At 66.7% G+C, this 25,513-nt stretch overlaps 2 protein-coding genes across 2 annotated transcripts; one reads left to right on the plus strand and one right to left on the minus strand.

The window, feature by feature from the left end:
• Positions 1 to 58: 58 nt before the first annotated feature.
• BOP1 (BOP1 ribosomal biogenesis factor) lies at positions 59 to 25,464 on the plus strand. Its single transcript, XM_041768742.1, has 16 exons — positions 59 to 213; positions 1,633 to 1,827; positions 12,369 to 12,449; positions 22,557 to 22,711; positions 22,809 to 22,926; positions 23,005 to 23,106; positions 23,180 to 23,392; positions 23,469 to 23,630; positions 23,708 to 23,788; positions 23,861 to 23,930; positions 24,019 to 24,151; positions 24,232 to 24,412; positions 24,498 to 24,786; positions 24,878 to 24,962; positions 25,054 to 25,161; positions 25,246 to 25,464. Exons 1-16 carry the CDS (start codon positions 115 to 117, stop codon positions 25,397 to 25,399), a joined length of 2,226 nt encoding a protein of 741 aa, XP_041624676.1. The 5' UTR covers positions 59 to 114; the 3' UTR covers positions 25,400 to 25,464.
• Positions 19,294 to 21,136, minus strand: SCX (scleraxis bHLH transcription factor). The gene is made up of 2 exons (XM_041768835.1): positions 20,440 to 21,136; positions 19,294 to 19,616 (listed from the first exon to the last, which is right to left on the minus strand). The coding sequence occupies exons 1-2, from the start codon at positions 20,995 to 20,997 to the stop codon at positions 19,578 to 19,580; spliced, it is 597 nt and encodes a 198-aa protein (XP_041624769.1). The 5' UTR covers positions 20,998 to 21,136; the 3' UTR covers positions 19,294 to 19,577.
• Positions 25,465 to 25,513: the final 49 nt, after the last annotated feature.

Consider the following 25,513-nt stretch of genomic DNA (forward strand, 5'->3'; position numbering starts at 1 on the left):
CCCCGCCCACCGTCAGGCCGGGAGGGGAGGGGCCGGCCCCGCAGGCCCCGCCCCCAGCCCCACGCGGCCCGCGCTGCCGGAAGTGGCGGCGCGGGTCGGGACCGGCCGGGCAGCATGGCGGGCGCTCGGGGCGCGGGCGGTGCGGCGGCGGCGACGGAGGCTCGGCCCGGGAAGCGGCCGGGGGGGCCCGAGGCGGCGCCGGAGCCAGAGGAGGTGACGCGGGAGCGGGCCCGGGCGGCGGGGCTCGGGCGGCGGGGCCCGGGGCCGCACGTGGTGGCGGGTCGGCCCACGGCGCGCGGCGGGCCCGGGATCGCGAGGAAGAAGGGCTCCGGGTCCCGCGCGTCCGCGGCGGCGGGGCGGGGGGCGGGCGGCCTCCGGGGGGTCGGCGTTCTGAGGCGCTGCCGCGCGTCAGGCGTGTTCCGCACGCGGAGGGCGCCGTGGAGGCCGGGCTCCCCGCGCTGGATCGTGGCCTGCGGGGGCTGCCAGTCCGTCCGGGCCCAGGGCCCCGGGAGCTCGAGCGGCTCCGCGCCGCGTCCCCTTCCCCAGTGTCCCCGGGTGTCCCTCCCCCAGGTGTCCCTCCCCGAGGTGTCCCCCTCCCCCTCATGTCCCTCCTCCCCCTGGGGTCCCCCTCCCCGGGTGTCCCCCCTCCCCCGGGTGTCCCCCTTCCCCCGGGTGTACCCCTCCCCCCATACCCCCCTCCCCCAGGTGTCCCTCCCCCAGGTGTCCCCCTCCCCGGGGTGCACGCCTGTGGCAGGTGGCTGCCACAGGGGGTGGCTTCCTCCCCGCAGGGCCTGTTGTGCTTTTATTTGCTGTCATAGTTGTGTAGCTAAGTATCAGAGGTGCGCAGTGTGATCGAGCTGAAATCAGAGTCGTTGCTGTGAAAACTGTTCTAGGAAAGACTTCTGAGGCGGTTCCAGGCTGCCTCCCTGGGTGAGAGCTGCGGACTGTGGAGGACTGACAGCCAGGATTCTGTGCTCACATGCTTCCTAGAGGCTGCAAGTTCTTAGTTTTTAAAAGGCAGGGACAGGTTCCCCCAGCGTGTCCTGGAGACTTAGGATGAGATGGCATCTGAAGCAGAGCTCTGCTCAGGAGCTGGGCCTCACCCAGGAGCGGGGGAGTAGCTCTCTACGTGTCTTTAAGTAAAACTTGGATCATTTTTGTCACCGTTCAACCCACTTTGGCAACTTACCTCAATGTTGGTTTCAGTCTAGTTGGATACGGGGGCTCCTGTTTCAGGGATACAAGCCCCTGTATGGTCCTGTCTCTGCTGGTCCCAGTCTCTGCCCTCGTGCCCTCATAGCTCTGAAGTTTGCCAGCATGGGGGGTGGAGGATGGAGAGCCGGGGTGGTAACGTGATGGGAACTGAACTCTTAAGAAAGAGGTGTCCTTGAGAAGTCCCTCCCTTGTGAGATGCGGGAAGTTAAATGTTCCTTCCGAGAGCAGGCGGCTGTGCTGCCAGTGGAGGCGGACGGGCAGTGGGGAAGGCTCCACCCGGGTGCTGGAGGGAGAGGCTCGCGACCTGAGGGCTGTGGCCTCGGAGGCTGGCCACACAGAGCCGTGGGTCAGCAGGGTGCCTGCTGGGTGGCGGGCGGCCTGGGGGTCTAGCCGTCATCACTACTGTGCTCCTTGCAGTCCTCTCTCGCCGGTGCGCCTGCTCCCAGCCTCCAGGAGGGCAGCGATTCTGGCCTGTCTGAAAGCGAGGAGAGCGTGTTCTCAGGCCTGGAAGATTCCGGCAGCGACAGTAGTGAGGATGACTCGGCCGAGGAAGAGGAGGAGGTCAGCAGTGATGAGGGCCACAGCGGGCCGGAGAAGACTGCTGGGCAGCAGGTGAGTGAGTGAGGAGCCTGCCGGCTGGCTCTCTCCAGGTGAAGGGGGTCACAAAAGAAAGTGACCGCCAGGTGTTAGGCTCTCTGAGGGGCGGTCCCCGCACTGTGCCCTTCTCCCAAGTTTCCTGGGGAACCCCAAGGGCCACGATGCACCCGTGGGCACATTTGGGGCCATGAAGAACACTTGCTTAGAGCTGGCTTGCTCTGAGCTCTTGGGTGTTGTTTTTCAAACACAGTTACGTGTTCTGTTCTCAGGAACTCCAAGAATCCACATGCCTGGGCTTCCTCTTCAGGTGATTCTGAAGTCCCCTCTCCATGGCCCTCAGCCCACTTGGCTAGACTCAGTCGCAGGCCGGACCTCCTGGGGGCAAGGCCCGGGGTGGGGCTGGGGGGAGCTCTCGGGACACACAGGAGACCCCAACACCTGAGCCTGATCCCAGGGAGCCTCACTGCTTGAGGCTTTGGCGCTGTACGTGACCCTGTGATGATGGGGAAGGGTGCACTTTGCCGTGAAGTGAGAAAAACGAGAAAAAAGCTTAGTTTAACTAAAATGCAATATTTGTTATTTGGAATGTTTGAGAGAGTAGTTTATAACTATTGGTATTCTCGGTGGGTCTGGTGTTGGGTTAATACCTTGAGTCATACGGAAATCCACTCCCATCCCCTCCCGTAATAGAAACCAAAAAGCCAAGCTTGTTTGATTGTTTCCTAAGAAGAAAGGATTTAAAGTGATACTTAAAGCTACCCCATTCAGGCTTTAACCATGATGCCGGCGTGCACATTGGATGGTGTGTGAAGTGTACTGACTGGTTTGTAGGATGATGAGCAACTATTTTTCCTTCTTTTTTTTTTTAACTTTTTAAAATACAACATTTTAAAATACATGTTCGGAGGATCCCTGGGTGGCTCAGTGATTTAGCACCTGCCTTGGGCCCAGAGCGTGATCCTGGGGTCCTGGGATCGAGTCCTACGTCGGGCTCCCTGCGTGGAGCCTGCTTCTCCCTCTGCCTGTGTCTCTGCCTCTCTCTCTCTCTCTCTCATGAACAAATAAAGTCTTCAAAAAAATAAAATACAAAAAAATAAAAATAAAATAAAATATAAGTTCCTTGACAAAAATTAAGCCTTTTCTCAAGACTACTTAGTAAAGAGTTAAAGTTTTCATTACTCTTGTTCTACTTGGTGATCACGGCTAATAGTTCAATCATTTTTCCTTTTTTTTTTTTAATTTTATTTATTCATGAGAGACACACAGAGAGGCAGAGACACAGGCAGAGGGAGAAGCAGGCTCCATGCAGGGAGCCTGACGTGGGACTCGATCCTGGATCTCCAGGATCATGCCCCGGGCAGAAGGCGGCACTGAACTGCTGAGCCACCCGGGCTGTCCTAAATTACTTTTTTAAATAAAAATCTTCTATCTGGGGGCACCTGGGTGGTTCAGTTGGTGAAGCACTGTCTTTGGCTCGGGCTGTGATCCCAGGGTCCTGGTATGGAGCCCCACCTCGGGCTCCCTGCTCAGCGAGGTGTCTGCTTCTCCTTCTCCCTGCTTGTGCTTTCTCTTAATCTTTGTCAACATCTCTGTCTCTTTCTCAAATAAATAAAAAACCTTAAAAAGTTCTACCTGAGGCCCCTGAGTGGTACAGTCACGTATGTGTCTCTTGATTTTGGCTCAGGTCATGATCTCAAGGTCGTGAGATGGAGCCCCACGTTGGGCTCTGTGCTGGGTGTGCAGCCTGCTTAGGATATTCTTTCTTTCCCTGCACCCCTCCCTTTAAAAAAATTTCTGTTTAAGTTCTCTAAGCTAGGTAACATGTGCAACTGTTTCAAGAGGCTGTTCCGTGGAGTCTGGTGGGAGGGGCGCTCATCCTGGTGTGCGCGCACTCTGTCCCTCCGCGCTCGTCCACCCGCTTCTTCCTTGGGTTCCTGCTAGCGAAGCTTGGGGTTCTCTGCAGTACCACGTTCTTGGGTCTGCTTGCTCGCTTGTTGGGCAGGGACTGAAGCCACAGCCCAGCAGAGAGTAAATGCCCTCCCTTCTCCAGAAGGTGGGGGGCAGTCCTCTGAGGGCGGAGAGGCTGCACCTGGCTCTGCAGCAGCCTGACCCCTGCCCCTCAACTTGAAGCCAGGACCAGGGCCCCTCCAGTGTGTGCTGTGCTGGGGCAGCGTCAGGACTTCACCCTCCTCAGCTCCTCTTGGGGGAGGCGTCCCTTCCTCCCATCCCACGCCCGGGCTCTGAGGGCCATCCCTGTCCCCTGGGGGTCATCCTGGACGTGAGCCCCACAAGTCATTAGGGGTTCTGGCTTCCACTTACCATCCTGGGCAGCCACCCCGGCCTGGGGGTTCGCGTCTCTGGCGTCTCTGGCGTCTCTGGCTTTGTCGTACTTGTATGAGGGGCACGGGCGGCCCCTGTTGGAGGGGCCCTAAAGCACGTCTCGTTGTCGTCGTGTGAATTTCTCTAGGCCTGAAGGGGGGGGTGTTCGAAGTCCTTCCTAGAACTCTTCCCAACTCTCCTTTTTCCACCTGTTCTCGGAAGCCATCCCTACCCATCCGACTGGTGGAGCTGGACTCCCCCCGACGTCTTCTGCTCACACTCACTCTTTGGATGGTCTGGGCCCTCTTTCTAACCAGCAGCCAGTCCCCACTTCCCGTTCTCCTGTCTTCCCACGGTCACGGGTGTGTGGGGGGTCCGGGAGCTTTGTGTTGGTGGGCACTGGTTGGGCCTGCGTTCGGCCGCCCGGAGCCTGTCCAGCAGCGCCTGCAAGTAGAACCTTCCTACCACGTTGGGGGTTCCACCGAGTCAAGGTCTTCTTGGGGGTCTGCTCTCTGACCTTTGCCTGTTGCAGCCGGTGGGTCGTCACGTGTCCCCGTCAGGATGCTCTGCCACTGGGGTGGGCCATCAACGCACGGCCCCCTTCCGTTGAGCCGCTTCTAGGATTGGTGTCTCGCTGCCACTGCCGGTTCTGTGGATCCACCCCAGCAGGGACTGTGGCTTCTGCTCGTGCGCTCGCCAGCTGTTCCAGCATTTTTTTTTTTTTTTTTTTGTTCCAGCATTTTAACAGCGAGTCCCAAGAGTTCTTGGGCTCCCGGCCAAGGCCACCTGTACGGTCTTGTAATTAGCGGCCTTAGGTGAGCTACTTCTGCAAGGCAAAGTGACGTTTTCCTGGGGACCCTTGGGCTTCTGCGGCCACAGAAAAGCCCGGCTACTCCTACTCCTTGCCTCCTTGCCGGGCCCGGTTCTTACCAGGCCGCTGACAGCCACCACACCCCGGGGCTGTCCACCGACCTCTTCCACTGTGTGCTCCCGTCGCTCTTCCACATTCAGTCCCCTTATCCTGTGTCAAGGCTTCACCACTTCCAAAGATGGGCAGGCAACCACCGGCTGGTTCAGCTGGTGGCTCGACCACTGTGCTGCGGGTGCCTGAGGGCATCCCGCCCCACCAGCCCGCAGGCGGAGATGGAGATGGAGATGGCCAGGACACAGCCCGAGGTGCCCATTGCAGGTGGGGTTCTCCCAGCTTTTCTGACTGCAGGGCCACGCCCCCGGCCCAGCACTCTAGTCAGCTCAGCCACCGGTCCGTCTGCCTTCCTGATCCTGCAGGGCTGTCGGGGGGGCCCTGCCCTGGGAGCCAAGGGGGCCAGGTGTGTCTGCCACAGGCCTTCCCAGATGGGCCGTGAGCGTCCTGCTGAAACCATCCACGGCTGGGAGTGGATGGCCAGCTGATCACACGCACGTCCTGTGGAGACTGCCCTGAGTGTCCTCCCTTCCCCGCGGGAGGAGATGGGGCTCTGTGGCCGAGATGCCCAGGCTCGTCTGTGGGGGCCAGAGCCCACTCCTGGTGGTGATGGGCTGCCCTGGGCGCCACTGTACGTGAGCTCCTCCCTCTCCGCTCCCTCTGGGCACTTTGGAGAGGATTCAGACACGTCTACCACTTTCTTTTTAACTGTTGTGAGGAAGTACGTGATGAGCATCACAGGAACACAGCACCTGATGGCTCGGGAGCTCCCCGTCCCTCCCACTCCGCCTGCCCCTGCTCCCAGATGAGGAGGACGACTGTCCCTGGGTCTTTCGAGGGTGTCTGCACGCCAGGGCTCCTGCGTGTGCCACGCCCGACTGCTTCCTACTTGCTTTCTGCTGCTCTGGCTCTGAGGGCCGCCCTCGCCCCTCGGAGGGTGGGCAGTGCTGCGTCAGTCCCCTCGCGTGTGCAGGCGAGTCTTGGGATGCCTTCCGAGAAGCAGCCCTGGATCAAAGGCCAGTGCGTTTTTAGTGGAAGGAAAGCGTGCCGCTTTGCCCCCGTGGCAGCCCCTCACGCACCTGTTTGCCATCCCCCTGGAGACCGTGTGTGGGTAAAAGGCTTCATTTTCCCCCTCTGATAAACGGGAAGTGTAGCTTCTTGTTGTTGCCTTGTGACTTTTTCTTATGTGAGGAGCGAGGCATCGTTTCCTGTGTTCCTGTGAGGACTGCATCGAGAAAGCCGTCGCGCCCTGGGGGTCGGGCTGTGCGGCCTGCACCGTGGGTCGGAGGAGGCCGCTTGGATCCTTGGCCTTGGCTGCTGCTGAGCTGAGCCTCTGTGCCCCGCTGGGCCCGCAGCCCCTCCCCAGCCCTGCCCTCCTTCCCCCTCCCTCCGGGGCGGCCCAGCACACGCCCTGGCTCCTGGGAGAGGGCTGGCAGGTCCTGATGGGGAGGGAGGAGGCGGCAGGGGAGCTTCCTCCTGACCCCCGTTGTTCCTCGCCCTCGGCTGACGTCCGGCTGACGTCCGTCTCCCTCTCGGAGGCCCTTTGGTCGGCTTCCCGGGCTGGAGCAGCTGTGCGCGTGCTCGTCCTGCGTGCGAGGGCGCCAGGTGCTGTTTGTCGCTTACCAGACGCTTAGGTGTTGTCGTGTGACAGGAGCCCCACGCTTCGCAGCTTTATGGGAATGAGCTCCTTGCTTCTGGGGGCTGGGACGGCGGCGGGAGTCAGGGTGCCGCTGGCAGGGGCTGGAGGAGCTCAGGGGAGGAAGGGCACCGCGTATCGCGGGGGGCTGGTCGGTGCGTGAGAGTGGGGTCTGGGCCGTGGCCCGGGGGCCCCGTCCTTCTCGGGGGCTTTGCCTCGGGGCCCTGTGTTTGCAGGGGGGTCCATGGCCTCGGGTTGCTTGCACCCGGCAGATTCGCTTGTTTGTTTGGAGTGTGCAGTGTTGGGTGTGGGGCCCACAGAGCTCCTCCGCCGTGACGGCGGCGACTCCTGGGGTCCGCGTAGCAGAGCTGTCTCCAGGTCCCCTCAGGACTGGCCACCCGGTCACCACGTGTCGCCCTGAGGGCCGTGGGGGTGCTGTCCCGAGGACCCCCGTCCCAGCACGCCCAGCCACCTGGCCCAGGCCCTGGCCTCCTGCTCGGCGGGGCCTCTCGGGGCAGGAGGGCCGTCGCTTCCCTTCATCCTCCAAAGGGGCACCTGCAGCCCCCGGAGGGGCGAGGTCGTGCTCCTGGGTTCCTCAGTGGAGCGGAGTTGTGTGCTGAAAACTGACTTCTCCCCTTCGGTGCTTGTTTGGTTCTGCCTTTCCCGCTTGTGTCTACGTCGGTCCTTCTTTTTTTTTTTTTTTTTAAATTTTTATTTATTTATGATAGTCACACACGGGTGAGGGGGGGAGAGAGAGAGAAAGAGAGAGAGGGGCAGACACAGGCAGAGGGAGAAGCAGGCTCCATGCACCAGGAGCCCGACGTGGGACTTGATCCCGGGTCTCCAGGATTGCGCCCTGGGCCAAAGGCAGGCGCCAAACCACTGCGCCACCCAGGGATCCCTATGTCGGTCCTTCTTTTTTTTTTTTTTATTATTTATTTATGATAGTCACAGAGAGAGAGAGAGAGAGAGAGAGGCGCAGAGACACAGGCAGAGGGAGAAGCAGGCTCCATGCACCGGGAGCCCGATGTGGGATTCGATCCCGGGTCTCCAGGATCGCGCCCTGGGCCAAAGGCAGGCGCCAAACCGCTGCGCCACCCAGGGATCCCCTACGTCAGTCCTTCTTATAGGGGTTTTTCCCTATCTTGTTTTCTGTTGTTCGGAAGTTCCCGTGGCCGTTCAGCGGTCTGCTCCCCCGCCCAGGAACGAACTGCAGACCTAGGGATCGCGCCCAGGTATCTTGGGAAGAGTTCTGCGCGGTCCATACTGAAAACCCACGGGCAGAGGGACCTGCCTGGGTCTCAGCACGGCTCTGGGGACGGTGGCGGAGGGCCTGCCGGGAGGTCGGGCAGCATGCCCTGAGTCTGGGGCCCAGGCCGTGGCCATGCTGCCACGCAGGGGTCTGGGCATGGGCCCTGCTGGAGCGGGGTGGGGGTGCCCCAACTGCTTCATAGCAGCCGGTTATGGAGCTCACCTCAGCCGGAAGTGCCTGGCCCCCCAACCAGAGAGCCCAGGAGTGAGCCAGCGGCTGGGGGGGGGTCGGCCCCGTGGGGGAGGCGGGCAGCTCTTGCGGGATCCCTCCCAGGGCTCGGAGCATCAAACAGCCGTTTTATGGCAGGCTCATTTCTGGGGATCAGAGTTCAGGCAGGGTGAGGTGTCGTGTCTGTGGTGATGTGGTCAGTGGGGTTGGGGGTATCCCACAGCACCCCCAGCCGGCTGCCACCCGAGAACGGGGCTGCACGCTTGGAGCGTGTCAGCCTTCCCTGTGCCCTCCAGCGTTCTGCTCTAGGACACTCCTCACTCATCACACCCTATGTTTTGGGGCTCAGGTGAGGGTCCTAAGGAAGAACAGCTGGGGTCTCTTCACACATGTCCATAGGGACACATGGACAGCTGGCACTTGCTGGGCATCTGTGCCTGCCTGTCTGGATCTCCTTACCTAAGGTCCCCGAGGGCACAGCGGGAAGATCTTATGGTCTCGACTCGGAATTCACACGTCGTGGGTCTGGGCTGCTTTCCTTAGACAGATGAGCCAGCCATAAGCCCACCCGGATTTGGGGAGGGGGCACATAGACTCTGTCCCTCAATGGGAGGACAAAGATTTCCAGCCATAGTTTCAAACAGCCACAGTCTCAGGGCGCCTGGGGGCCTCTATCGCTCGAGCATCCCAACTCTTGGTTTCGGCTCAGGTCATGATCTCAGGGTCGTGAGATGGAGCCTTGGGGTCCCCACTCTGCTCTGACTGTGCTCAAGACTCTCTCTCCCCCTCTGCCCCTCTCTCACCCCACTCCCCCATGCTCCCCCTCAAGTAAATCTTTATTTTTTGAAGATTGTATGTATTTACTCCTGAGAGAGACAGACAGAGGGGCCGAGGCATAGGCAGAGCGGGGGACTCCATCCGAGGACCTGAGCCAAAGGCAGACGCTCAGCCACTAAGCCACTCAGGTGTTCAAATAAATAAATCTTTAAAAGGAACTAATAAAACAGCCCTAGCCTCCCCACTGTGTACAAAATGCACCTCCCGAACCTTATCCCTTTGCCATGCCCAGCCGGGGGGCCTCGTCTGAATCAGGCCTGGTGCCGGTGCCTCGTTCGCACGCAGTGCTGGCGTTTCTGTTGTGAATGGGGAAGCGGGTAGCTCGGGGGATCCAGTGCTCTCTGGTGTTCCTAAATCGGCCGGGCATTAGCAGCCTTACCTGGTACGGGGCCAGCTCCTGCTCTGGCTCCTGGGAGGGACCCTGCCCCTCCCCCCCAGTAGCCTTCCTTGTGCCTGAGGTGTTGCCTATGGCCTCCAGGTCTGTGGCCTCCAGGCCCTGGTGCTGTGTATGCTTTAGGAGCTGCACTTCCCTTGCCCTCGGCCCGTGCTCCTTGGTAGGGGTGCCCTGTGTACAGAGCGCTGCTGTGTCGGGCTCAGCACCACCGCGGGCCACCCCCCAGGTTCCTGAGAACGAGTGTCCAGGTGCCTGGGCCACACGAGCCTGGCACATCTCCTGTTGACCTTCAGGGTGTGGCGGCTGCCCTTCCTCTGGTGCCTCTGAGCCTCCCCAGAACCCTCTCGAGGGCGAGCCTGACCCAAGGGAGGCTGTGCAGGGAGCCAAGTCGGCCTGGCCGCTGCTGGTCTGTGCCACTGCGGGGCTGTCAGGGTCCCCTGTGTGCCCCGAGCCGGTGGCAGAGGTGGTGGGTGTGGCGGGCTGGGTCTGCAGCTGGGGACCACAGGCTCTGTAGCAGTTGTCACAAGATGCCACTTAGGCAGCCGGAACCCCCTTGGGGCCTCCCCTGGTCCTCACGGTGGGTTCTGGCCTTGGGGGCGGGCAGAGAAGCAAGGGTGTGCTCCTCGAGGACCTGAGCTGGGCTGGGGTCCGGGCCTGGCCTGGGCCCTGGAGCTGCTGTCGCCCACCCCGAGGCGCCCAGCCTGCTGCCAGCTGCTCGCCCGCCCTCGTGCTGTGGGCCGTGTGCCCCTGTTCTCGCCTGCTTGGCCCCCGGGGCAGCCGGTCGGGGGGCCCTGGCCTGCGCCGTGGGTCTGCAGAGCCCTGCTTGTCCAGGGGCGTGTGGAGGTGCGCTGCAGGGGCTGGGGGTGTCCTGCAGACCGCGGGGACTCTGTGCCTGAGGACCAGGGTCTGGGCTGGGAGGTGGGGGCTGGTCCCTGCTCAGCGTTCTTCTGTGTTTCACGATCTTTTAAAGTTTTCCCTGTTGTTTTTATTTTTCTTCAAGATTTTATGTTTGAGAGAGCACGCCCCAGCGGCCAGGGGAGGGGCAGAGGGAGAGGGAGGAGCTCCCTGCTGAGCGGGGACCCCCACCCCCACCCTGGGGCTCCATCCCAGGACCCGGGCTCTCACCCCGAGCCTCCACTGAGCCTTCCAGGCGCCCCGTAACTTCTCCGTGTTTTAAAATGCGGGTACGGGGGATCCCTGGGTGGCTCAGTGGTTTAGCGCCTGCCTTTGGCCCAGGGCGCGGTCCTGGAGACCCGGGATCAAATCCCACGTCGGGCTCCCGGTGCATGAGGCCTGCTTCTCCCTCTGCCTATGTCTCTGCCTCTCTCTCTCTGTGCGACTATCATAAATAAAAAAATAAATAAATAAAAAAGAAAAAAAATAAAATGTGGGTACGGAACCGCAGCCGAGGCGTCCCAACCCCGTCCCGGTCCCGGTCCCCGTCCCCATCCCTGTCCCTGTCCCAGTCCCAGTCCCCCTCCGGAGCGGGCCGCGCTCTGCTGCCCCCTGGCGGCCACCGTGCCCCCTGCGCAGCACTCGGTGGGCGGCCAGCTGTGTGGGGACCTGCACCCCGCCGCTGGGGTGCATCCGCCTTCGGGGGGGCCTGCCGTCTCTGGCTCCCAGGCCAACCCAGCTTGGGGCGATGGGAGCGGACGGGGGCCCGGGGGCCATGACTGCCTGCTGGGACCCCGTGACCGCGGCCTGAGGGGCAGGGGACCTGGGCCCCTGGGGCTCCGTGGCTGGTGCTGCGGACAGCTGGTGGGAGGCTGGCTGGCACCGGGGACCCCCCTACCCCCACCCGCCCGGGCTGCCGTGTGCTCGGGGAGCTGCGGTGGGCGAGGCTGGAGGGGAGCTTGGGGCTTGGCCTCATGGCCCCCCACCCACACCCTGCACCCATCGAGCTGTGCTGACCCACTTTCGGTGGGCAGGGCTCCCACAGTGCCTGCAGCATGGGGAGCGGGGGTTGGGGAGACATGGAAACCCAATCCCGCCTTGTTCCTGGCCTGGAAAAAAACTTAGTCTCCCACCCTCCCTACATTGAGGGAAAAAACAGGCGGGAGGAAGAGCCACCTCACAGGCCTTTGGCTCCTGCCCGGTCAGGGGGAGTGGGGCTCTGGCGGGGGTGCCTCGCTCAGGGGCTCCCGAGTACTTTACTGCGCCCAGGAGTGAGAGGTAGGGGCTGTTTTCCCCATCAGTCCTGGTTCCGGGACACCCGATTCCCCCACCCTGTGAGGGAAGAATCTGTTTTCCAGGTTCGGGTGTGAATGTTCAGGGCACCCACTCACTGACCCGGGGGACACGGTGTGTAGGGCGGGGGCACTCTGCAGGTCGGGTGCCTCTCCGGGCCTGTGGCCGCCTTGGGGAGAGGCTGGCAGCGGGCCCATGGCGGTGGCCGACAGCAGGTGCCACACGCTGCTCTCCGGAGGGGCTGGGTCACGTGTGGTACCCCCTGCCCTGCCCTAACTGGCTGCCACTAAGCGGCCACCCCCGTTCTGCTCCCCGACCCTGGGCTCTCCGGGGCCTGGCAGCACTGGGTATGGGCCATTGGGCCAGGACCCTGCAGCCGGTTTTTTCGTTAAAGGGTGCGGGGGTGGCTGGGCCCTAAGCGGGTGGCTTTGTTGCCAACCGGTCCTGTTCCCGTCTGGTGCAGGTGTCAGCCCTCTCCAGGTCCTTCCTTGGAGCTGGAACATAGTGGTGGGCCTGGCCCTTGACAGCACCCCAGGTGGGGGCAGCGAGGCCCACGTAGACCCGGGGTGTCCCTGGTCTTGTCTAAGGCCCGGGGCCAGGTTGGAGCTGCTGAGAGATTGGGGATGGAGGGAACCTTGGCCTCAGCTTCGGCGAGAGGGACGATTTGGTCTCCCTGAGCCTCCACGCTCCAGGAGGGGCCAGGGGAGCACGGGGTGGGCTCCGGCCGAGGTCGGAGGGTGTCACTGTGCCGACATAACCATTGTCCCCTTCTCTCCTGCAGGCTGCGACCCCGAGCCCCAGCACAGAGGTGGCGAGAGCGCAGGGCTGTGAAGAGTATGCGGTGGACAGCTCTGACGAGGAGGTGGGGCTCGCCTCTTCCACGAGGGGTGGGGGGCCTTCCCCAGGTGGGCTTGCTGCCCCGGGCAGGGAGGAGTCAGGCCGCTGTGAGGGGCCGCGCTCTGCGCTGGAAGGGTGATTTCGATATAGGGGTTGGGGACACATGTCTGCTGGAGCGTGTGTGTCATCGCTGGGGAAGGGAGTGGGGTGGACGTGACACGGTGGACCCCCAGGTGCTCCGTGGAGGCTGTGCTCCTGCTCGGTGGGCACGGAGAGGCTGGGGCAGGGCCAGCTTCCGTCTCAGTGGGGGGTGACAGGCCCCAGTGGCAAGGGCAGCCTCGTGCAGGGGAGGGGTGGCCTCTGGGTATTGCCCCTCCCCTCGCTGGTGTCCTCGAGGTGTGGACTGACCCGAGGGCCCCTTCAGGTTTATGGCCTGAGCAGACAGCATGGGGGTGGGCGCGAGGGCCCCAGGTAGCCTCCAGAGGCCCTGGCGTGTGGGCCATGCGCTGCGTCTCGGCTCCTGGGCTTGCCTGGCTGGGGAGGGCTGGAAGCTGGGGTGCTCTGAGCCCCGAGGGCCCGTCTCCTCCTGCCTGTCCCCTCCCAGGTGTGCCCCGGTCACTGGCAGGGTGCGCGCCCCCCGGGGTGCGGCTCCTTGGGCGCGGGCCGTGGGGCTGGAGGAGGCCGGCTTTGGTGCCGGGCTCGCGGGGACAGTGGTCCTCCAGGGCTCTTCCTGCCGCCTGTCAGGGGCGTCCCGGGGCCTGGGGAGGCCCGCGCCCCCTCCCCTGTCCGGCCTCCACCCCCACGCTCGCGCTCTCTTGGCAGCGGCTGCAGGAGCCTTGGCCGCCGGCCCGATCTGGTCTCTGTGCGTTCAGAGAACAGAGACAAAACAAAATAAATTGGTTTCCTGGCCGGAGCAGCGGGCGCGCACGGGGAGGGGGGCAGCGCAGTGCGGCTCCCTGCCTGTCTCCCCCCTCCCAGGGGCTCTGGCTGTCGGCAGCCACATCCTGTCGGCTACTTTTTTATATTTGGTATTTTGAGAAATCGATGATGGTTGTAAATGGAGTGCAGAGGCGGGGGAGGGGCCGGGCTGCCCACGGGGAGGCTCCTCCCGCCGGCGGCCGCGTGGGGCTGCGGGGGCCGCTTCCTCTGGCAATGACTATCCCATATGTGTGAGTGACAGGGGGGCCCTGCTGCCGCCCCCCGCTTCTGCCAGCGCAGCCGCCGGCTCGAGGGGGCGGCACAGCTCATCTTTCAGGGGCTGCGCCAGGCCCGGCAGATGCTTCCCTCCCCGAGCAGCACGTGGGCACCGCGTCGTCCACCCTGACGGGCAGGGGTGGGCTCGGGGTAGAGGTGGGCTCGGGGCAGAGGTGGGGGGCCGCGGGGTACGTGCTGCGCAGCGTGGGGCTCAGGGCTCCCGGAGGCCATGGTGTGGGAATGCCCCTGCCGTTGGGGCATCCCCTTCTCCCAGGGTCCTTGGAGGTGGCAGGTGGGGTCTGGACCCCACTGAGGCTCTGGCCAGCAGTGGAGGTGTCCTGGCGGGGTTGGTGCTCCCAGGGCAGCGAACCCTCGTGGAGGCTGTGGCTGGGCAGCCCCGGGGTGCGATGGAGGTGCCCCCGGGCCCCCTGCCCCCTGCCCCCTTCCCCCTCCCCGCCTCTGCACCTGAGGCCTGGGGGGAGGCTGGGGCTTCTGGACTGCTGGCCTCTTGGGGGGCCCCACCCCAGACGTAGACTGGATCGTTGGGCTCCTGCTCCCAAACATCGGCCTTCCTCAGTCCCCAGATTCACGTCCCGAGCTCCATGGGGGCCCTGGTCCCCGGGATGTGCTGCTGGCCCTGGCGGGGGTCCTGCAGTGGGGGGAGCCCGGCCGCCGCAGGCCGTGTGCACCCCACCCCCGCAATGTCCACCTCACTTCTCTCCCACGGCACCGGCACCTCACAGACGTGATCTCATCCAGCCGCCGGACCCCGGGGAGGTGGGGCGGGGGGGGGGGGGCGCTGGCGGCCTCCGTAGCCCGGGCCCCCCTTTGTTTCCAGCAGCTGGGAGAAACTGAGGCCGGCAGTAGGTGAGAGGTGAGGGGTGGCCGTGAACTCTGGTCGCAGGGCTGGGAGGCACCCCGTGTGTCGTCCCCCATCCCCCCCCCACCCCCCACCCCCCTGCGGGCCAGGCCCCGGGTGGGGGCAGGGCGCAGCGCTGGCGGCTCCTCGGCCCTGCCGCGCTGTAACCGGGCCCGCGGGACGGCCCAGGCCTGTCTGTGCGGAGCCCGCGATCCCTCTGCTCTCTCGCCAAACGGCCGTTAATGGCCTCTCCCAGCTACTGAACCGGCAGCTGCCTCCAGCCTGGCGGCCTCCCGCGCCTCCGCTCCTCCGGCCCCTCGGCCGCCCCGCCCCGCCCGAGCGCTTGCGTCGCTGCTGGCAGCGGGAGCGGCGGCTCAGGTTTCGGGCTGTTTGTGGGGAGCGCCGGGCGCCCGGCCTGCTCGTGTGGGCCCGACGCCCCCGCGGCCGCGAGCCTGTCCCTCCCGCCGGCCTGACCCAGGCCTCGCAGGTGGCCGCCGCGCAGTGGGCGTGCCGCCCGTGACCGCAGCGCCCCGCGGGCCATCCCTCCAGCTCAGCCGGCCCGCTTGGGCCCCGAGGCCCGCCCTCCCCGCCCTGTGCCCGCCGAGCTGCGGGCCGCGAGAGGTGGGGGTGCCCCTGGCTCGGGTGGCAGCGGTTGCAGGGGGTGCGCTGCGCTGGAAGCAGCTCCCTCCTACGGGACAGAGCAGGGTCTCGGGGCTGGGGCCGCGCGGCCGCCGGCAGGTGAAGGGAAGGCCCGACTCGGAGCCACGTCCCCCCATTACTGGGGCACGTGGGTGGTGGAGGCCCCAGCCTGCTGCCGTGTGCCCACTTGGAGCCAGTCTCCTTGGCAGTAGGAACCCAGGCAGGCAGGTGGGTGGGACGGGGCATCGTGAGGAGGAGGGTTTGCCCTGGGGCTGGGGCCCGGGGCTGCTCCTCTGCAGCTGCAGGGCCGCCTGGGGAGGGCACGTTCCGGTGGGTGAGGAATAGCGCCTGCGCCGAGGACGGGGCCGAGGACGGGGCCGGGGCTGGGGGCTGGCAGGAGCCCTGCGGAGTGAGCTTGTGGAGCGCCACCGGGGCAGGTGTGCAGCCCTGGGGCCAGGCCCAGCGGGAAGCGCAGCGGCTCTGTTGGAAGCGTGGGTCTCACCGCAGGTCTCCACCACACAGCAGGGCCGTGGGCCTGTGCTTGCACCCCGCACTCCAGAGGGGTTTCTGGGAGCCCCTGCCTGTCGGTGGCCAAGAGTCGGGGCCCCATGTGGGAATGCGCACTGCACCCTGGCCAGCCCCAGGAGACAGGCTGGTGGGCGGGGGCCCTGGGGGATCTGAGGACCCGGGAGCTGGGGCAGCCCGGCCGTGCTCTCCCCATCCCCATGGAGGGACACGTGTGATGCCTCGGGTGGGACTGGCTGGCGGCACTTCCAAGGGGGACACACAGATGGAGGGGCGGTGCCTGGGTCGTCTGCAGAAGTGTCCTGCTACCTGACTTCGCAGACGGAAGCGGCGGTCTGATGGAGGAGGTTTGGGAAGGTAGCCTTGAGCGCCCTACCTGGCCCCCTGGCTCAGCCAGCTGGCCCATGGCCCTGTCCCCTGCTGGGGTCCCCCCACCTGGCTTTGGCTTTTGCCATGGGAAGAGGCCAAGCAGGACCTGGCTTTCTCCCCTCTGGTCTGTGAACCAGGACTCATCCTCCTGGAACCTTCTGTGGGTTCAGATGCAGCAGGTGAGCCTGGGGCACGCGGCCCAGCCTCCTCGGGGCCCGGAACTCTGACAGAGATTAAACGCCGCGGAGGAGCGAGGAGAGGCCGAGCTCAGGAAGGCCGAGTGGCGCTCCGAGACAGGCGGGAGCTTCGTGCAGGGGGAGCAGCGCGAACACTGCCGGCATTGTAATCGGAGAGGGGCCAGGGAAAAGAGAGCGCCTGAGCGAGGGCGGCTGACCCCACGCTCCCAGGGGACAGGTGGGAGAGGCAGAACGAGGAGAGAGTGAAGGATTCCAGAGGTGGGCCGGCTTCCTCTCTCGCAGACAGACACGGGAGGGAGGTGGGCAGCGGGCCAGCTCCGTACCTGCAGTTCCAATCTGCGGTCCTGACAGCTGCAGCCACTTTGGGGAGGGGGAGGGGAGGGGCTCATCGAGAGCGGAAAAATCCCAGCCGACACATCAGCCAGTTGTTGCTCGCTGCCTATGTCCGGTGCAGTCTGGGGGGTGGGGACCCCTGCTGGCCTCATCCCCTGGCTGTCCTTGGGGCACCGCGGCCCCCCAGGAGAGCGGGGAGGGGGGCGTCTGCGTCCTCCGCCTGCGCCTCTGAGCTCCGTACCTGACCTGGAGGGGTCGGTGGGTGCTTGCCCTCGCGGGGTCACATGTGCTTCCTGGCAGCCCACAGGTGCCGAGCAGGGTGGGGGCCGGCTGGCCTGCGGGCGCGGGCCTGGTGATGAATCATGTGGTGCCGCCAGCAGCTCATTCCCGGGCCGGGGACAGGGAGCTGACAGCCGGGGCCGCTCAGAGTGTTTCCAGCCCAGCTTGGCCCGCAGAGGCGGCTGCCGGCCCAGGGCGCGGGCCGGCCCCGCCTTTCCAGCTGCCTCTGGGGCCGCACTGCGCTAGCACTGGGGAGCCCCAGGTCTTTGTCCGTCCCCCTGGAAGGCGAGGCCAGCGTGCTGGGGAGGAAGCAGGGCCCGCGTGGGCAGGGAGCACCTGCCACCCCCAACCCAGGGGCCGCGAGGAGCCCAGCGGACTCCAGCGGGGCCGCCGGGCTCAGGCCGCCCGCCACCCCCAGTCTGGTTTGAATTTCTGGAGCAGTGAAGGGTGACGGAGTGCTCCTCCCCCGCCCCCCCCCCCCTCCCGCTGGCTGGCGGGCCAGGCCCTCGCCGCCGCGCTGCTACCGGAGCAGCTCAGGGAGCACCGGGCCCACTGCCCAGGCCTGAGTCGGCCAAGCTGCAGCCACTACTGGGAGTCACAGGCCCGGCAGCGGAGAACTTGGCCCGTGTGCACCGTGCCCCAACGGGCTAGATCCCAGGGGACCTCCGAGCGGCCTGTCCCCTCCTGCCAGCCCCCCACATTCGCAGAACCCCCGCCAGGGCCCTCCTGACGCCTCCTCAGTCCCGGGACTCCCAGGGCTGCCCCTTCCTTGCAGTCTCCTCAGGCCTCGCGTGCTAGCTCCTCCCCATTCTGCCTCCGTCACCTGCCGAGCGGCTCTGTGACCACAAGGTGGGTGCCCACTCGGGTGCTCGGCATCTTGGAGGGCTTCGCCATGGAGGTTTGCATCCCCCACCCGGGCTCAGGTGTGCAGATGGGATTCTCCCAGGTGAGGGGTGGGTGGGCCACAGAACGTCCCCTGGTGCCCGGTGAGGCAAGGAGGCGGGCGCAGGTCCTGGGGTGCACCTGCCTCCCGGACACCTCCCCCCGGCCTCTTTCAGCCCCCATCTGGACCCCCACCTCTCGGGGCAGGCGGGTGGGCGGGGCGGGGGCTTGCCCTCTCCCCCCTTCCTCTGGCCAGCTGGAGGCTCCTGCAGGATTAGGGAAAGGAAATTTGGGGTTGGGTTTCCCTCTGAATGGAACCTGCCGTGGCGACTTTTTATCCTGTTATATTTCTATCACGTTGGACGCGGCCCCCCCTCTGGCCCTTAATGGCTCTGGCTTTGAGAGTTTCCTCCAAAATTACACCACCGCTTCCTGCTCCGCAGTTCCCCAGAGCCCCTCTGTGCAGAGGAGGGGGGCAGCTCTGGCCCTGCCCTGTCGGGGTGCCCACGTGGGCTCAGCACCTGGCCTCTCCCTGGGGGCCCAGGAGGGCGTGACAGTGGGGCCCCTGATCCCGGGCTGAGGGCTGGGAGGGCCCAGGGCCGGCACCTGGCGCCCTCGGCCATTCCCTGCCCAGTCTGGCCGGAAGTCAGGCTGCTGGCCCGCCTGGCCCGCGGGGGTGGGGTGGGGGTGTGGGCTCACGTAGTGTGGCCCCCCCACCCCCCGCTGCCTTTCTTCTTTGCTGTACCAGCAGAGCTCAAGCCACTAAACTGTAATTGTCACCTGCAGGATTTTAATGGTCAGCCAGCTGTGCACAGCTCGGGGAGAGGGCCTGGAACTGCCCTCCTCACGAGCAGGTGGGGCCTTTGGGGGAGCTGGGTGGGGCACAGCGGTTGGCAGCCAGGGTTCTGTCCACGTGAGCGGTGCTGCAAGGGGCTGAGTGCGGGGGGGGGGGGGGGGGGGGGGGGGGGGGGGGGGCAGGTAGGTCCTGTCTTCCAGCTCGAAGGGGTGGGGGAGCCAGGGCACCTCAGCAGAGGTGAGACCCAGAGTCCTGTTTGGGGGCCCAGGGTGGGCACCCAGGGGTGCATTTGGGCTGCCATGTGGCCTGCACCCTTAGGCCCACCAAGCTTGGAAACTTGCTGTGCCAGGCTGGGCCCCTTACTCAGCCTCCCCTGGGGTTTCCACTTCTTGGGTCTCTGCAGACACTGAGGCCCCGAGGCTTGGCATGATGGTGCTGCACGCTCTGCCCTCCTCGCCCCTTCAGGGATGCCTGGGTGCCACGCGGGCCTCTGGGGTGGAGGCCGGACTGCTCCGTCCCTTGCTGTGTGGCAGGGGCCTTCCTCTGTCCTTCCTTTGCCCTCCTGTCCCTCACTGGTCTCCTTCAGCCCCCAGGCCGGGAGGTGCGTCACTCTGCCTCAGGCCTGGGAGGGGTGGCCTAGGCCCTGGAGGGCGGAGGCTTCCCTGAGAGCTGGTGCCGCTGGCCCAGGAGGCCCCGAGATGGGAGGATGCAGCCGGGAGAGCACGCCCCAGGGGCTGCTGGGCTCAGGCCGGGTCCTGAACCGCTCAAGAGGACAGTGTGCTCCACGCTTGGACGATACTGTTTTGTTTTTAATCATACAAAGTTTCCAGACTTTATATTATCATATCAAAGACACAAGATACCAGCACGTAGTGACCAGAAGAAACCCCAGGTAGGAAGCCAGCACGGAAGGTTCCAGTGGCCCGGCCCATTGGGCCAGTGCAGAGTCCTGTCGCCGCTTGTCTGTCCGCCGGCCCCCCTGTCGCCAGAGGTGGGGCCGGCCGGGTGGGCGCCCTCCCAGGAGGCCTGTGCCCCAGTCAGGTCCGCGGGGGCTCTGTGGGTAGCCCGGTGGCGTCGCCTCTAACTCCGAATCGTCGTCTTTCTGTCTCGGTCCTTGCTCTGCGGAGGGAGGGGGCAGTGTCAGGGCCTGGGCTCCGACCGCGCCAGCCCGCGCCTTGGGCCTCCCCGCTGGGTGCTGTCTCAGCTGGCGGGTGCTGAACGCACCCCTTCCACGCTCACCCCGGCTTCCCCATGCAGTTTGGGGAGGAGAGTACACTGCTGCACGGCCGAAATTGTAAAATTAAATTTCCCAGATGTTCAGGCCCCAGGAGCTCCCGCGTGCTGTCTGGAGAGGAAATGGGGATCGGGAAAAGCCGCGCCGCATTTTCTCCTGCTCACCCTGCTTTTCCGGTGCCACCAAGCCCAGCAGGAGCTGTAAATCACAGCCGGCCGGCGCTCCCGCGACGTGGCCCTCTCCCCAGCCCCCACCGCCCCACCGGCGGGCCCCACAGGCGCACCCGGCTCTGAGTGGGCAGCCCCAGGGCACGGGCCGGGGCCGGAGGAGGGCCGGCAGGTGCCCGGGGAGCCTCAGGCCTGGGCCGGGGGTCCCGTTCCTTCGGGGACACGGTGGGGGGGCCCAGAGCCGCCTGCACCAGGCCTGGCCCGGTCCCCCAGCCTCTTCCCGCTTGGGGTCTCCCTGCCCCCCGGCCTCCCGGCAGGTCCTGGGTGGCCCCCTTCGGTCCACGGGTCCCTGGGGACCCGAGGGGGGAGCGGGCCCAGCAGGGCCGGGCCTGGCTGCTGCGCCGCTGCGGCCTCCTCCCTCCCTGGCCCGGGGCTTGCAGGTGCGGCGGCGGGGGCGGGGGGCCGGGCCCTGCCCCGCAGGTGTGGGTGGCCAGGGTGGCGCGGACCCTTGCCCGACGCGTGCACACCGGGCGACACTCACCAACTTTCTCTGGTTGCTGAGGCAGAAGGTACAGATCTGTTTGGGCTGCGCGTTCTCGCCGTCGCGGGCGGGGGGCGGCGGGGGCGGCGGCGGGGGGCTGCCGGGGCGCGCGGCGTGGAAGAAGGGCCCCGAGTGGCACGGCTGCCCGTCGCCGCAGGCCTCGCCCACCAGCAGCACGTTGCCCAGGTGCGAGATGTAGCTGGACGCCAGGCGCAGCGTCTCGATCTTGGAGAGCTTGCGGTCGGCCGGCTCCGTGGGGATGAGCGTGCGCAGCGCCGTGAAGGCCGTGTTCACGCTGTTGGTGCGGTCCCGCTCGCGCGCGTTGGCCGTGTGCCGCTGCCGGGGCTCCCTGCCCGGCCGCCCCCCGGGCCCCGCGGCGCCGCCCCCCGCCCGCCTGCCCCCGGCCCGCCTCCGGGCGCCCTGGAGGCCGCAGCGCGCGGCGTGCACGCGGCAGGGCTTCTCGTCGGAGCCGGAGCTCTCGCTGCCGCGGTCCTCGTCCTCCGACAGCGCGCTCACCTCGGGGTACAGGTAGCGGCCCGGCGGCGCCGAGCGCAGCATGGCGAGGGACACGGCGCCCGCCGTCAGCTCCGCCTCGCGCCGCGCATGTCGCCGGCCGCGCGGCCGCCCGGCCGGGGAGCGCGGGTCTCGGTGGCCCGCGGTGGCGGCTGCGGCGCCGCGCGCACGTGTGCGTCCCGGGCTGGAGCGGGGCCGCGGGCCGGGCCTTTATAGTGGCGGCGGCCCCTCCCCCGCGCCGGCCCGCCCTCCTCCCCGCCTCCCGGCCCCCGGAGGCCGCAGGGAGCAGGGGCCCTCGTCCCTCTGCCGCCTCGCGCCACGACGAAGGGGCCCGGGGCATCTCGCGGCCGGGCTGGGGGGCGGGCCCTGGGGGGGCGCCGGCCCCGCAGCCCCCTCCCGCCCCCGCCGCAGCGCCGAGGGGAGGGTCAGGCGGGCGCGACCCAGGCAGGTCCTCTCCATCCTGCCGCCGCTTAACTCAGATGCCCTGGCCGCGGTGCCTGGCCACACCCTGTTTGTCTGTCGGCCTCGCTCCTGTGCACACTCGGGCCTCCCGTGCCAGGCGGGGCGCGGAGGGGGCGCAGAGCACCCCGGGGCTGGGGCTCACCCCCCGCCAAAGGCCACCCCCAACCCCCGCCGTGCATGGGGGCCCCGGGGGCCCGGCCTCCCCGCGGCGGCTGCACGCCCTGGGTCCCACACAGGCTGTGCCCTCTGCCTCGGAGACCCTCCCTGTCCCCACGCTGCAGGCTCTGGGGTCTGTCTGTGGTTTGGGGGTGGCCGCGTGGACGGGAATCAGGCCCCCCACTCCGAGCGGAGAAGGAAGGGCCTGGGCGCGGGGGGCGTGCCTGAAGGGCGGGCTTGCTGGGAGGGCGAGAGTTGGCAGGGCTGGGGCGGGCAGGTGCAGAGGGGCAGCGCCAGGGGGTCCTGCGCTCCTGCGAGGGGCCCTGGGCTCCCTGCTGCGCTTGGCCGCCTCGGGGCCCCTCCCCCTGTGGCCACCGTTCAGGAAGCGGCCGCCTGGGCAGCAGTCTCCACGCTGGGCGGAGGGAGGGTGGTGGCTGGCAGGGGCCTCGACCAGGAATGTGTGTCCAGGAATGTGGCTGCTCTAGGGTGGGGGGCAGGAGCAGGGAGGGCTGGGGGGTCGAGTGCCTGCCGGGCACGACACAGTGGCTCCTACCTCCCCTTGGACTGGCTTGGCGGGGTCTTCGCTGCGTCCCTGCTTGCGGCTACCCATTTTTGCCTAAGGCCCCCACCAGGGGAGGGAGCCCATGGGCGATGAGGTCACCCTTGTCTGTGGCTGCCCAGAGTCCTGGCCAAGGAATCCAGGGGGGAGGCTCTGGGGTTGGCACCACTTCAGTGGAAAATGTGAAGGTACAGCTCCGGCGCCTCTGAGGGCCAGTTGGGGGGGGATGGGGGACAGCACCGGCCGCCGTGCCACGTCACACCCCAGGGAGAGGGCATGTGTCGGGGTGCCTGGGGACTGCCCCACCAGCCTTGAGGCCCATCCCTTTGCTCTCACTCCCCCACCCTTGCCTGTGACTCTTGGGGAGCTTGAAGGAAGGGGTGGGCATGGTGGGTGCCCAGTGCTGACACGCTGGCCTGCCGCCCAGGACATCCGGAACACGGTGGGCAATGTGCCCCTGGAGTGGTACGACGACTTCCCCCACGTGGGCTATGACCTGGACGGCAGGCGCATCTACAAGCCCCTGCGCACCCGTGACGAGCTGGACCAGTTTCTGGACAAAATGGACAACCCTGATTACTGGTGAGCAGGCCGGGGTGGGGCCTGGGCACGGGGCCTGGGCGCGGGGCCGAGGTGCTAGGTGCTGGGTGCTAGGTGCCGGCTCTGACCGGGTTCCCAGGCGCACGGTGCAGGACCGGATGACGGGGCATGACGTGCGGCTGACCGATGAGCAGGTGGCCCTGGTTCGGCGGCTGCAGAGGGGCCAGTTTGGGGACGTGAGCTTCGATCCCTACGAGGTAGGTGGCAGTGCCCGCCCTGGGCGTCCGGGGTTGGCTGCAGGGTCGCGGCCCACACGTCCCTGCTTGTGCCCGCAGCCGGCTGTGGACTTCTTCAGTGGGGACCTGATGATCCACCCGGTGACCAACCGGCCTGCTGACAAGCGCAGCTTCATCCCGTCCCTGGTGGAGAAGGAGAAGGTAGGCGCGGTCGCCGTCCAGAGTTCCCAGAGTTCCCGCGTGCGGCCCGCGCTGACCCGCTCTGCGCCTGCAGGTCTCCCGCATGGTGCACGCCATCAAGATGGGCTGGATCCAGCCTCGCCGGCCGCGGGAGCACAGCCCCAGCTTCTACGACCTCTGGGCGCAGGAGGACCCCAACGCGGTGCTGGGCCGACACAAGATGCACGTGCCCGCCCCCAAGCTGGCCCTGCCCGGCCACGCGGAGTCCTACAACCCGCCTCCCGAGTACCTGCCCAGCGAGGAGGAGGTGAGCCTCGTGCGGGCAGCAGGCGCGGGCGGGCCGCGTTGGGGCGCGAGCTCCCGACTCACCCCTGTGTCCACAGCGCCTGGCGTGGGAGCAGCAGGAGCCGGGGGAGAGGAAGCTCAACTTCTTACCACGCAAGTTCCCCAGCCTGCGGGCCGTGCCGGCCTATGGCCGCTTCATCCAGGAACGCTTCGAGCGCTGCCTCGACCTCTATCTGTGCCCTCGGCAGCGCAAGATGAGGGTGTGTGCGGGGTGGCGGGGCGCCTGGGCGGGGGCGCGGGAGCTGGGGCGGGGTGACCTCCTGCTCTCCTATGCCAGGTGAACGTGGACCCCGAAGACCTCATCCCAAAACTGCCGCGGCCGCGGGACCTGCAGCCCTTCCCCACCTGCCAGGCCCTGGTACGCGGACGGGGGGATGCAGGGAGGGGGAGCGATAGGGGGGTCCGTGGCCTCACTGGTCCTTCTCTGTAGGTCTACAAGGGTCACAGTGACCTCGTCCGCTGCCTTAGCGTCTCCCCGGAGGGCCAGTGGCTGGCTTCAGGTGAGCCTGCGGCAGGGACGTTGCCGGCTTGTGGGGGCCGGGGCGGGGGCGACGGCCGGGCGGTGAGGGCCTTGTTTGCTGTACCCAGGCTCCGACGATGGCTCGGTGCGGCTCTGGGAGGTGGCCACTGCCCGCTGCATGAGGACCGTGCCCGTGGGGGGCGTGGTGAGGAGTATTGCCTGGAACCCTCACCCCACCGTCTGCCTCGTGGCCGTGGCCGTGTAAGTGCGAGGCCCAGGGGGCGCCGGGGCAGCGGGCACAGACCTGAGCCTGACAGTCTGCCGCTCACTCCCGCCTGCAGAGAGGACTCGGTGCTGCTCCTGAACCCGGGCCTGGGGGACCGGCTGGCGGTGGGCGGCACAGACCAGCTGCTGAGCGCCTTCGTCGCCCCCGAGGAGCCCGCCGAGCAGCCTGCCCGCTGGCTGGAGGCCTCCGAGGAGGAGCGGCGGGGGGGCCTGCGGCTGCGCATCTGCCACGGGAAGGTGTGGGGGCCGCGGGGGGCAGTGGTGTAGGCTGGGGTGGGGAGACGGACGGACACTCCCGCTGAGCCGGCGTTGCCTCCCGCAGCCGGTGACGCAGGTGACCTGGCACGGGCGCGGGGACTACATGGCCGTGGTGCTGGCTGCCGCGGGCCACACGCAGGTGCTCATCCACCAGCTGAGCCGGCGCCGCAGCCAGAGCCCCTTCCGCCGGAGCCACGGGCAGGTGCAGCGGGTGGCCTTCCACCCCGTGCGGCCCTTCCTGCTCGTGGCTTCACAGCGCAGCGTCCGCGTCTACCACCTGCTGCGCCAGGAGCTCACCAAGAAGCTGAGACCCAACTGCAAGTGGGTGTCCAGCCTGGCGGTGCACCCTGCAGGTGAGGGCTGGGGGGGTAGGGGGTGAGGGGGCCCGGAGGGAGTGAGGGTGTGCGTGCGCGCCACGGGTCCCACCACCCTGTCTGCCTCCAGGGGACAACATCATCTGCGGCAGCTACGACAGCAAGCTCGTGTGGTTTGACCTGGACCTCTCCTGTGAGCCCTACAGGGTGCTGAGGTGAGTGCGGGCACCCGGGGGAGGGGACCCTCCCCCCTCTCCCCTCTCCCCTCCCCCCTCCCCCCTGCCCTCACCCACCCTTGTACCACAGGCACCACCGGAAGGCCCTCAGGGCCGTGGCCTTCCACACCCGGTACCCACTCTTCGCCTCTGGCTCGGATGACGGGAGTGTCATCGTCTGCCACGGGATGGTGTACAAGTGAGTGCGGCCCATGGCCTGCCCGGGGTGGGGGGGGGTGCTGGGGGGGTTCGTGCTCCTGAGCCCCTCCCCTCCCCCCTCCAGCGACCTGCTGCAGAACCCGCTGCTGGTGCCGGTGAAGGTGCTGCGGGGGCACGCGCTGACCCGAGACCTGGGGGTCCTGGACGTGGCCTTCCACCCCACCCAGCCCTGGATCTTCTCCTCGGGGGCTGACGGCACCGTGCGCCTCTTCACCTAGAGCCGGGCCGCCTCCGCGGGGCGCAGGGCTGTGCGTGCGACCCTCAATACATGTGTTCCCCCCGACCGGTGGTGCGACCTTGATTCAGGGTTCCCGACCCGCTGCCCGTCCCAC

The sequence above is a fragment of the Vulpes lagopus genome, chromosome 9 (assembly GCF_018345385.1).
Source record: "Vulpes lagopus strain Blue_001 chromosome 9, ASM1834538v1, whole genome shotgun sequence".
NCBI lineage: Eukaryota > Metazoa > Chordata > Mammalia > Carnivora > Canidae > Vulpes > Vulpes lagopus.

What these genes read in the sequence shown, in the direction of transcription:
- SCX (XM_041768835.1), bottom strand. Translation starts at nt 20,997, where the DNA reads ATGCTGCGCTCGGCGCCGCCGGGCCGCTACCTGTACCCCGAGGTGAGC. An exon ending in TCAGCAACCAGAGAAAGTTG is followed by an intron (nt 19,617 to 20,439) that starts GTGAGTGTCGCC and finishes CTCCCTCCGCAG; the next exon opens with AGCAAGGACCGAGACAGAAA.
- BOP1 (XM_041768742.1), top strand. Translation starts at nt 115, where the DNA reads ATGGCGGGCGCTCGGGGCGCGGGCGGTGCGGCGGCGGCGACGGAGGCT. An exon ending in TGGACAGCTCTGACGAGGAG is followed by an intron (nt 12,450 to 22,556) that starts GTGGGGCTCGCC and finishes CCTGCCGCCCAG; the next exon opens with GACATCCGGAACACGGTGGG. An exon ending in GAGCCCTACAGGGTGCTGAG is followed by an intron (nt 24,963 to 25,053) that starts GTGAGTGCGGGC and finishes CTTGTACCACAG; the next exon opens with GCACCACCGGAAGGCCCTCA.